This window comes from Quercus suber, unplaced genomic scaffold (genome assembly GCF_002906115.3).
Source record: "Quercus suber isolate HL8 unplaced genomic scaffold, Cork oak 2.0 scaffold_833, whole genome shotgun sequence".
Lineage (NCBI taxonomy): Eukaryota > Viridiplantae > Streptophyta > Magnoliopsida > Fagales > Fagaceae > Quercus > Quercus suber.
The window spans coordinates 154,687-166,842 of NW_027070263.1; the positions used below are offsets into that span (position 1 = coordinate 154,687).

Below are 12,156 nucleotides of genomic sequence, written 5' to 3' on the forward strand. Positions count from 1 at the left end.
TTTGCTAAAAACTGAAAACAATAAAATAAAATAAAATAAAATAAAGTTACTGTTTGAAATTTAGTTACTGTTCATATGCCTAATTGCACTATTGCACTATTCATGTCTCATGACCAGTGCAACAGGCGCTGGACTTAAAAAAAAAAAAAAACGCAAACTTAGAAAACGCAGACACCAAATCCAAACAAACACTAATTATAACTTACTAGTCCTATTATGGAATAACACATATGTGATTAATGTTTTTCTTGAGTTATGACAAATAGTATCAAAGCTAACTCATATAATTAGATTTGACATTTTAGATAATTACTTGTTTCACAAACAATGCTTAGATAATAAGAATGATAGGAATTTAAGTGAAAGATATTATTGAGATGTATAAGTATGTTTGATGGACTGTCATTTCAACAAATCTCATAAGAGAATTGTGTAATTTATTACCAATGATAGGAATTTAAGTGAAAGATATTATTGAGATATATAAGTATGTTTGATGGACTGCCATTCCAACAAAACTCATAAGAAAATTGTGTAATTTATTACCATTTTTATTTTTTGAGGTTGTGTAATTTATCATTGTTTATAATTTACATTATTCTAGGATTTTGTTAACCGTTACCCTTAGACAATTGTTAATAAACTATTTCAAGACAAATTTGACACCAATTTTATGAGAAATATAAAAAGTTATAAAAAATTAATTACTTTTTTTTTATATTTCATAGATATTTTCTAAACAAATATTTTTAAAGCATCTGTTAACTTTTCTCATTATTCTATTCTCATTATTCTATACCTAAAAGAATAGCGGGAAAAAAAGTTATGTTATCTAGTTATTACTTCTTCTTCTTTTCTTTTTTTTTTCTGCTGAATGAGTAAATGGTTGTGGGTACTTCTATTAATTTACACAATCTACTTCTTTTTTTAACACTAACGCAATTGGGATCAATTTTTTATTATTATATATTGTGTATATTTTTATTTCTCTTCGACTCCGCTAACAGGCTCGGCTTCATAAAATATCCCGACTTGGCTCGGCTGACTTGCTTGTATGACTGGGCACAGAGCCCAGGACAGTGACCTTTCTTAAGTTAAGCTCTTTTTCAGTTGCTATGGGCCACGGGTCCACGGTAAAGAATTAAAGGAGGCTATAATTACGAAGTACCTGGTTTTAATTGGGTGGCTCTATTTTTAATTTTTTTCAGATATTACCATGTGAATAGTGAATTATGGCTGTGGCTGATTCCTTGTGAATTGAACATATGAATACGGTTAAGTTCAAAATAAATAAATTGGATGCGAAAACGTTACCTTATTTTTAGCTTCCTATACTTAACTAGATCTAATTAGACAGATATCTATCTGAAAAGAATTGGAAGATTTCAAAGAGAGATTAACCTCTCTCACAATTTTTATCGAACAAATATAATTGGATTTAGCATTTTAGATAATTACTTGTCTCACAAACAAAACAATGATTATCTGAAATAGATTTTTATTTTCACACATTAAGGGTTAAAATTGAAACTTATGATCATGTTTAAACATAAACCTAATTAACTATAGAAACTGCACTATTCTGTTTGGTTAGGGGATGAAAAGTGAGTGATAGAAAATATTTTATTTTTCCTCTTATGTGTTTAGTTGAAAAGATAGAAAAGTGTAGGGGGGAAAAAAACTCTTTTGTTTGGTTTAGGAGAAGAGTGAGAATATGAAAAATATAATTTATATAAATTTAGTCATATGCCGTGGATAAAAAATTCATGCCTAGTTAAAAAGACAAACAAACAACCCAAATATTCAATAATCATGCCCAATTAAAAAGACAAAGGCAAAAAATCAAAGCGTGAGAAGAATGGTAGTTAAGTTATTTTGACTGTAACTATGCTTCTCCTCCCATTTTCTCCTCAAATTGGGGAGATTTATTTTGGATGGGCTCAAAAAGAAAACACAAAGACCCAACCAAATCTCTCATCTTTTTCCTCCCAATAAAATAACCCAAAAACCCATTTTCCTTCAAATCACTCAACCAAATGGATTGTTAGTGAAAGATGATAGATTTGAACTCAAGTTCTCTCTGTAAAGAGAATGAGGAGTATTATTGGATTACAAAACTATTGACTAGCTAACTCAAGAAAATCTTCAAATACTAATTTAGGTTATCGTTTTATTTTTTGTTGGAAGATTACAAATATTTGATTTCAGCCTAAGGAACCTACATTTGTTTATTATTTTATTATCAAAGTTTTAAAATTAAATATCTAAGTTACTACGGAATGAAATATTTTATAAGTATTGAACATTGATTAGAATTAAATTAGAAAGTGAGCAAGATAAGTACTAACATATTTGTAGTCACCCCTTTTTTTCCCTTTTTTTTTTTTTTCAACTAACATAACACGATGATCTAGAATCTTAACTTAATTGACACTTCGTAGCGTTTCCAACGATAAAATTTAGGATTCAAACCCCCTATCCATAACTATCAATTATGTTATGGATAGGAGGTTTGAACAACATAACGCGGTGGAATCTATCTTGTTCTATTTTTTCCGTCTTTACGTGGAATTTACCTATTCTACAGGATAGGTTGTGTAACAAACTTCAAAACTATGGAAAAACCCCTTATATAAGAAAAAACGAGGAAACCACTTTTCCAATAATAGAGTGTTTAAGGGTTGGTTTTATCTCATTTAGCGTGAGTTTGGATAACGTCAAATCCAGCGTTTTCAGCATTTGCATTTTTGGTTGGGTTCCATGACACTGTTCACGACCCCGCCAAAAATACAAAAACATGCATACCAATGCATTTTTAGGTCTCACGACATTATTCATATATTTAAAAATTATTTTGTTACAGTGTTTTCAACAATAAATTTACAGTTTTCAACAAATAAGCGATATCTAAATACACTTTTAAATTCTAAGTTCAATTTTTGAGTTGTGTCACCGAAATCTATTGGGTTAAACTTAAAAAGTAAACAATATTCGGCAGAGTCAAATACTAAAAACTCAATAGCAAATGTTTCAAATATAACAAATTTCACGATTTTATTTCACAACAGTAAAGTTAGCAAACATTTATCCGTTTTCAGACACTGATGTCAATTTTTTACGGGTGTGAAATTTGTTGTGTACTTTGACTTATTAATAACCCAAATGCCATAAATTAAGGTTGTTTTTTCATTTAACAGCCATCTAGAAGTCTCACAAAATGACCAAACCGCCCTTTATGAAGTACCTTATACCACCTCCATCCCTAGAGATTCGTTTGTTTTACTCAGGTGCCATATGTCAGAATAATACCCGTTGCTTGTCCGTCTGAATTGAGCAGTTCAATAACCAGCAACGATGTGAAATGATATGTCCAAAATGTTTTTATAACAAATTATAAATGGTAAGTTATTATTGGTTATTATTATTTAGGTAAAAAATTAATTTTAGTGTTATGTTCAAATTTAAACCAATAACAACTAACTACCTATGATTTATAATGAAAATATCGTAAAAATATTATAAACATAATAATTTTTTACAAATTATTTTATAATTTTTTTGCTATAATTTTGACACATAAATTATGACTAATTAACCAATAGTAAAACCCTATATATATATATATATATATTGACCAGTTAACTACTCATTCTTTGCTGCATTACAATTGTAGCAAAAAATTGTTGTGTCATCAGCTTTGTCGTACAAGTTTCAATGATCCATTGGTTAAAATGCGGTAGTGGGTTTCTCAAAAAAAAAAATAAATAAATGCAGTAGTGGCGGTGAAAGAGAGGTTAAAAAAATAGTACATAATTTGGTAACCACCTTGTGTTTGTTTTGTTTTATACTTTTATTTCACAGTACTTCTAAACATTGCGGTCCCGCTCACCAGCTGTAATTGGACGGTTCTGAAAATTTTTTCTCCACCCCACGTGCATAATCACCTCCCAAAGCAAATTCTCGGAGGAGATTCCAATGCAACTATTGGTCTGTTTGGATAGCACTTATTGTTGCTAAAAGTTGATAAAAACTGATTGTTGCTGAAAACACTGTAGCAAAATAATTTTTAAATGTGTGAATAGTATTGTGGAACCCACTTTTAATATTAAATATTACGTAAACAGTGCATGAACAGTGCATAAACAGTACACGCACAGTATATGCACAGTAAATTTTGTCCCCCGCGGCAAAAAAAAAAAAAAAAAAAAAAAAAAACACAAACCGCAACTTTACTTTGAGTAATAAACATTGCTATCCAAACGCAGGCTATGTAACAAATTGACTAATTCTAGTGAGTTTTGTTTAATCAGCAGAGGTTTATAATATGTGTGCTAAAAATTTAAAAATTAGACCATTTTAAATATACACTATTGTAATTTTTTTTTAATTTTTTGTGTATTAAAAATATTTAGTATTTTTAAAATATATATATTTATTTATTTATTAATTGCTTCTCAAAAAAATATTTTTATTTACAAAAAGTTTAGTAACTTAAAATAAAAATTGAGCTTTAAAATAGTAATAAATTAAATTTTATAGTTTTAAAAATAAAAAATTAAATTATTAGGCTTAAAAAAATAACAACATAAACCGTAAGGGATATATTTGATATGGTAAAATGAGGTGTGTTTTTTGAGGTTTTTTTGCAATTCTTTTTTTTTATGTAATAATTTAAATGCCAAAATTATATTAAAATATGTTGGGTTTCGCAAACAAATTAGATTTTTTGAGCATTTTAAATTTATTTTGACAGGCTTTACAAAAAATTCTCTCTTATTTTACAATACTTTAAGTAATTAAATAATTAGTGTAGGGCATTTAAAGTTTCAAATACATTTCCAATACAGTGTCGTACCACTTAAATGGGCTAATTTTTAATTTGCTATTTTGGAAATCTCAAAATTTAATATATTACTTAAAGGTTGTAGGTTTGATTGGTTAGATTTTAGTCTTAATCTTTTTTTTTACTAAATATTTTTAGTCTTAATTTTAAAACCATAGAATCTAATTTGTCATACCTAAATTAGAAGCATTAGAAGCTGAAGGTTTTCAATTCAACTTTTCTTTTTCTCTTTCTTATTTTATGATTTTTTTTTATATTAATCTCTGCCCCCGTATTCTTCTTTTTTTGCTCTATATATTGCCTTCTCAATACCTTCAACAACCTCTTCCTCTTCTCTTTTCCTTCCCTTCTATAGGTTTCAAGCTTTTCTGTTCTTCTAGCTTCCTCTTGTAAGATCTGAGGTTATGTTGGTTTGAATTAAAGGAAATTCTGCATCTTTTGCTCTGTTTTGCTCTGTTTTTGTTGGTACCTCTTCTTTGTTTGTTCCAACTCTTTTTAAGGTTTTGATTTCTGTGTTTGGCTGCTAAAACCTGGGTTTTGGCTTCAATACCAAAAACCCATGTAGTCAATCTCTGGAAATCTCCATTCCTCACAGCAAAAAGGTTCTTCCTTTTGCTTAGATCTTGCTAAAGAAAACTGTGTTCTTGCTTTGAATCTTGATGCTGAATATATTGTTGTTAATGTTTGAGATTGATGTCTCCAGTTCTTAGTGAAATTCTCCGCTCCGGGTTTATGATCAATTCCTCACTCAGACGCAGGACCCATTTAGTTCAATCGTTCTCTGTTGTGTTCCTCTACTGGTTCTATGTGTTTTCATAAATCATCTTTCATTTCTGCCTGAGTTTTATATAATAATATAGCTATATATATAGTATTATCTCAAATTAGCTAAGTATTATTATTATTGTTATTACTAGTATTGTTCTGGGATTTTCAAGACCTTGACTTTTCTTGAATCTTAATCTCTCTTTGGCGTTAAAAATTGAAAAAGAAAAAAAAAATGGCTTCCTCTAGTGGAAATTCCTCAACCCCAACCCAAAACTCAGGGTCTGAGGGGGACTTGCAGGTTTTAATGGATCAAAGAAAAAGGAAAAGAATGCAATCCAATCGAGAATCAGCGAGGCGGTCCAGGATGAGAAAACAAAAGCACTTGGATGATCTGATGGGGCAAGTGACACAGCTAAGCAAGGACAATAACCAGATCCTCACAAGCATAAACATCACCAACCAGCACTTCATGAATGTTGAGGCTGAGAATTCAATTTTGAGGGCTCAAGTGGTGGAACTGAGTCAGAGATTAGACTCTCTTAATGGAATCCTGAATTTCATCAACACAACAAACAGTGTTGGTGGGTTGTACAGCACTCATCAAGACACAACTGCAGCTGCTGCCTCAGCTGATAGCTTCATGAACCCCTTGAACTTGCTCTATCATAACCAACCCATCATGGCTTCTGCAGTAGATATGTTTCATTATTAATCATCAGCATCACTGTGGGCCTAAAAAGATAGAAAATTGGTCATTTTATAGTTGCCTTTCGGTTTTTTTTTTTTTTTTTTCTTATTTGGTGGTGTTTGGTCATGCTTCATGGTCATAATGAATGGTGAGGAAAATAGAGAGTTATTTTATTGTAATCCCAAAAAAAAAAAAAAAAAAAAAAATCTGTCTTAGCTTTATAATTAGTAGCACCTAGCTAGGAGGAAGCAATGTAACTGTGCGAGAATGGTATGGTACTGAATGGTGACTGGGTTCTTGGGTGTGTAGAATTTGTAAATGGGTCACTATAGTTATGTGTTAAAGGGCTTATTATGATGTATGATGTCTCTCGCTGGACTTATTAATATTTCCATTAATCTTCATGTGTATTTGTATGCAGCAGTTTTCTTGTTCTTTTTATTTTTTAAATTAGGTAAGAGATATGATTTATATTATTGTTGTTTTTATGTGTTTGTCCATACTATGTTAGAGTACGGGAAATATGATTTCTCTGTTTTTGTGATTATAGAATCCCGGATATCATTTTTAGAATTTACAGAAGCCATTACTTTTTTTGATGAATACAGAAGCCATTATTAGGTAGAATGGTAGGCACCAAACAATATTTTAACTTAGCTGGCCAAAGTTTAAACAATTTAAAAAAAAATACAAATTAGTATTTATTTTGTGTAAATAAAAAAAATTTAAGTTACTACTAATTTTTACTTAAAACTTACAAATTGGAGTGATAATAAACAAGCTGAGTACAACATCAATAACATACTAAATAGATACCAAAACTACAATAAATGTTACTACAAAATACAAGAAAATTTATTAATTACAATGAATGTGATGCTTAACTTTTTTATTGGGGTTATTTATCAAGTTTTAATTTTTTTAGGGGGGCTAAGTATAATTATTTTGGATGTAATTTTAAAATTATATATATATATATATAAAATAATAATAATAAAAATCTAGGGGACCATGGTCCCTACTCCCCATCCAGCTTTGGGTCCATCCTTGATAATAGTGTTCAAGACCATAGGAAAACTGCATTGATTTACCTTCAGTTCTATGAAATTAATTACACTGACTTTTCTCTTTGTTTTAAAGTGTATACAGACATTTTTTTCATATTCAAACCAAATCATACGCACGTAACGTACCTTCCTTCAGCTTTAACACTTTAAATTTTTGTATTGTCCTATATCCATGTTTCACAACAGACCTCCCATTTCCCACTATTTAACTACCTATAAAAATAAAATATCTTATATATAAAAGCCGCTATGCCCGCTACAGTATTTTGGTACTGTACACCCAATGTATTTTACTGTGCAGCACTGTAGCTGCAACAGTATTTTTCGTGAGGCACTTTTTTTTTTTTTTTTTTTTTTCAATCTTTTTGTTTAAGTTTTGCACAGTAATTACAGTGCCAAGCGGCACTGTAGCGATAGTAGTTACATTTTTTTTAAGCCCTCCATTTGTTTTTTGTTTTTTTATTTTTATTTTATTTTTTATATTGTTATACTTACCCAACAAATTTCATAATATTTTTACAATTATTGAAGTGTTAATTTCTTATAAGTCAAAATAAAATAATAAAATATGAAACTGTGACCAACCACAACTGAAAATAAATATTTTGTGAAAATGTTGTGACACTTGTTAGTACAATATTTTGCACTGTAGCTACAGTGCTTTTTTTTTTATTTTTTTTTTTTAAAGTAATCTGTTTTTGTTTTTTTTTTTTAATATTTATGTAAGCTAGTATATATATTGTTATATTGACACAACAAATTTTACAATGTTTTCACAATTATTGATGTATCAATTTCTTACAAATATATAAAAGCGGCTATGCTCGCTATAGTGCTTAAGTACTGTGCACCCAATGTATTTCACTGTGCAGCACTGTAGCTGCAACAGTGCTTTGGTTTCATGAGTCTTTTTTTTAACCCTTTTGTTTAAGTTTTGCACAGTAGCTATAGTGCCAATTGGCACTGTAGCTACAGTAGTTACATTTTTTTTTAAGTCTTCCGTTTGTACTTATATATATATATATTGTTATACTGACACAACAAATTTTACAATTTTTTTACAATTATTGAGGTGTTAATTTCTTATAAGTCAAAATAAAATAATAAAATATGAAACTGTGACCAACCATAACTAAAAATAAATGTTTATAATAAAAGCGTGAATGTGCGTACAGTGTCTTGGCACTGTATATCTAGTGTTTTTGCACTATGCAACACTGTAGCTAGAACAGTGCTTTGGTTTAGTTAGTTTTTTTTTTTTTTTTTTTAGTAATGGGTTTGTGTTTTTTTTTCTTTTAAATATTGATTTAAGCTAACATTTATATTATTATACTGACACAACAAATTTCATAATATTTTCACAATTATTGACGTGTCAATTTCTTAAAAGTCAAAATAAAATAATAAAATATGAGGTTGTAGCCAACCATAACTGAAAATAAATGTTTAAAAAAAAATGTTACAACACTTATTATTATCACAATATTTTTACAATTGCTGAAATCTCAGTTTCTTATATATCAAATAAAAAATGTTAAATCCACAACATTTTAACATTAATTTCACAACAAATTATAAGTAAACTATTATTGATGGATAGCACTAGAGCTACAGTGGTTTATTGGGTGAGCCAAAATTGGGTAAGCTACATTAAATTTCTTTTTTAATATAATCAAATTGAGTGAACCAAAATTCATGGCTTCACACACAAAATCTATATTAATTTTCTCACTACTGGGGCAGCACGTGCCTTACACGTACAGCCAACGCTAGTAAATATAAAAATTGGCAAATTTATGTTTTTACCTCAATTTTGTAAGAAGATTTTTGGGATCAAATAATACAATGTCAAGGTATCAAAATTCAATAAATGTGAGACATATCAGCAAAAAATAACTAACCCACTAACAATTGAAAGATTTGTTAGTGGGTAGTTATTTTTGCATACTTATTTCTCATTTATTGGATTTTGATACGAATAACGTGGTATCATTTAATGCAAAATACTTTTTCCAATTTTTTAGAAGCTATTTCTTTCATTCTATTTTTGTTTTGCACATGTATTGCACTCGTGTATGATATATTAAGATGAGTTTAATATTTTCAACTCTAATGGCCTGATTGGATTGAGGGAGAGAGGGGAGTAGAATAAAATTGACAAGATATTAGTCTATTTTTTTTAGCTAATTTTACTCTACTCCTCCTCCCTCCCTCCCTCTCAATCCAAATGGACTATAAAACCAAGCACATCCCAAATTTCATAAGCTAGATGCTTTTGTATGTATACATTTTTTTTTTCTAAAGCATGGATGCATATCTCTCAAAATGGTTTGGGTAAGCAAATATGGAGGAGATTTGACCTAATTTTTGTTAAAATATTCGAGCACTCACAATAAAGTTGTTGAAATGACTAAATAGTTATTTTAGCAACCAAAACATCAAAAACACACACTACAACAAAGAAGGTAAAGCTAAAAATTTTGAGCGATTGCTACAGTGGGCTGCTATCTCTAGCAACCCACTGTAGTTGGACGGTATAACAAAAAATATTTTTTTATTCCCCACACGCTCACTTCTCACTTCACATGCATATATTTTTTTTCTCTCTTTTCTTTTATTTCTTCTCTCTCACTTCTCCTCTACTCTCCCCTCTTAGCTCTCGCCCTAGGGCATGTGAAATCGGGTTGTGGACATAAGTGTTGAGGTGAGATCGGATTTGTGGGCATCAACGTTGAGGTGGGATAAGATTCATGGGCATTGGCGTGGAGATAGGATTCATGGGTTTGGGGTCGTCGATTTTGTGATTTGTGAGGTGTCGTCGTGCTCAATGGTGTGGCCGTGGGTCTCTTCAATATCTTGTAGTTCAATTGGTTCGTGGGTTGTAGGTGATTGTGCTTCGATTGGTTCGTGGGGCAATTTGGCCAGTTGGGTTATGGGTCATGGGTCATGGTGACTGTGCTTCAATGGCTCGATTGTGGCTCGATTTGTTTGATTTCTATTAAGTTGTGCTGTGTTTGTGGTCATAGTTTAGAAGTGAAATAGGAAGGTTGGCTGAATTGTGGATTTTTTTTTTCTATGGTTGGTGGTTGCGGGTTGAGAAATGGAAGAGGAAGGTTGTAGGTGGCTGGATTTTTTTTTTTACTATGGTATGTGGTTGTGGCTGGTGGGGCGACGGAGGTGGTTGTTGTTATTGTGTTGATTTTTGCGGTGACTATTTATTATTATTTAAACAAGTTGTTTATATTATTTTAAATGAGTTACTAAAAAAATAAAATTATTAATATTGAGTATATTGTAAAGTAAGTTGTTAAAATAAATAAATTATTTTTTAAGTTACTAAAAATTATATTTTTTTAGATTCTTTGCTGTGAACGTTATCCTAGAATATATATTGTTGTGATTATTGTTGTTAATGACTGGCTTTCACTGGTGGACAAGAGAAAGAAACAGCATACTCGTAGCTATTGCTTAACAGGTTTGGAACTAACATTGGTTGTCCATTCTTTACGCCTAAGAAGGCAAATTCATTTCTGGCAATCAGTTTCGGGGTAGCTCTTCTCAGAAAAAAAAAAAAAAAAAAAAAACAGTTGTTGCATACAATTCTCACGCTTGATGTCAAAGTCAGCTTTAGGAAATCCATAGGAAATTAAATGGACATCTCCACGTTATGCACGGAATTTGAAGTCCACATAAAGAGAGGAGAGAGAACCTGCAATGATATATGAGAACTTTAAAAAGCATAAAATAAATAAAAATTAATAAATACCTGGAAACTTTCTTGTTGTTATTATTATGCTCTTAACAAAATTAAATATTATTTTTTATAAAATATTTTAAAAATAATTCATAAATCAATATTATTATGACATTTATTCTCTTATTATTATAATAATAATAATTATTAGAATAAAACCGTGAATTTCAGATCATTTGGTATTATAAGGAGCAATTATCATGATACATATGTCATATATTTAAATCTAACTGTCTATAAAAAAAGAAAGAAAGTAAAAAGAAAAAAACTTAAAATTGCACATCAAATTCTATTCCCACTAACAACCCAACACATATGCCTACATGAAGGGAAAAAAAAAAAAAACTACATTCTCAAAATATATCACAAATTGAATAAAAAGGGTGAAAAAAAAATCAAATTCTATTCCCACTAATCATGCCACACACATACATCTTTTTAAAGCCAGATTTTCAACTTTTTATAATAAAAAAAAATGAGCAAAAAAAATTTTCAAGTAAAAATAAAAAACTTCAAATTTCATATAAATAAGACATATGATTTATGCTTAAACTATATCTGTAGAGATCATTTTTGCCGAAGGACCAATAGCTTGCTTGTAATCTTTGGCTCAGAGTCCCACATCGATTAGAAACCTCCCCCACTTTCTCACTTATAAGCCTGAGCTAAAGTGAGGAGTGTACCATTAGCTTGTACACTCCTCACTTCAACTCAAGTTTATAAGTGAGAAAGTGGGAGGGTTTCTAATCGATGTGGGACTCTGAGTCAAGGATTACAAGCAAGCTATTGGTCATTCGGCAAAAATGGTCTCTACAATATCTTATACTCAGTTAAGACTTGTAAATGTTATCTTTTTTATTAGTGGAAAAAAAAGGGCATATATAAAGAGGCTATATATATATTCAATATAATCATTTAGTATCTGCTTTTTTTATACTTCAAAAAAAAGCCTATCACCTAATTGAAAATGATATGAGAATGACATATTTAGGAAATATAGATAAATTGAGAAATTTAAAACTATTAATCAAATTCT

General features: G+C 30.0%; 1 protein-coding gene across 1 annotated transcript; it reads left to right on the forward strand.

Annotated features, from left to right (window-relative positions):
* The first annotated feature begins 5,116 nt into the window (after nucleotides 1–5,116).
* On the forward strand, nucleotides 5,117–6,719 carry LOC112012386 (bZIP transcription factor 44). The gene has a single exon (XM_024044782.2). The coding sequence runs from the start codon at nucleotides 5,844–5,846 to the stop codon at nucleotides 6,321–6,323; it is 480 nt and encodes a 159-aa protein (XP_023900550.1). The 5' UTR covers nucleotides 5,117–5,843; the 3' UTR covers nucleotides 6,324–6,719.
* The last annotated feature ends 5,437 nt before the right edge of the window (nucleotides 6,720–12,156 follow it).

Excerpts from the sequence above, each read along its gene's own strand:
- LOC112012386 (XM_024044782.2), top strand. The coding sequence starts at position 5,844 with ATGGCTTCCTCTAGTGGAAATTCCTCAACCCCAACCCAAAACTCAGGG.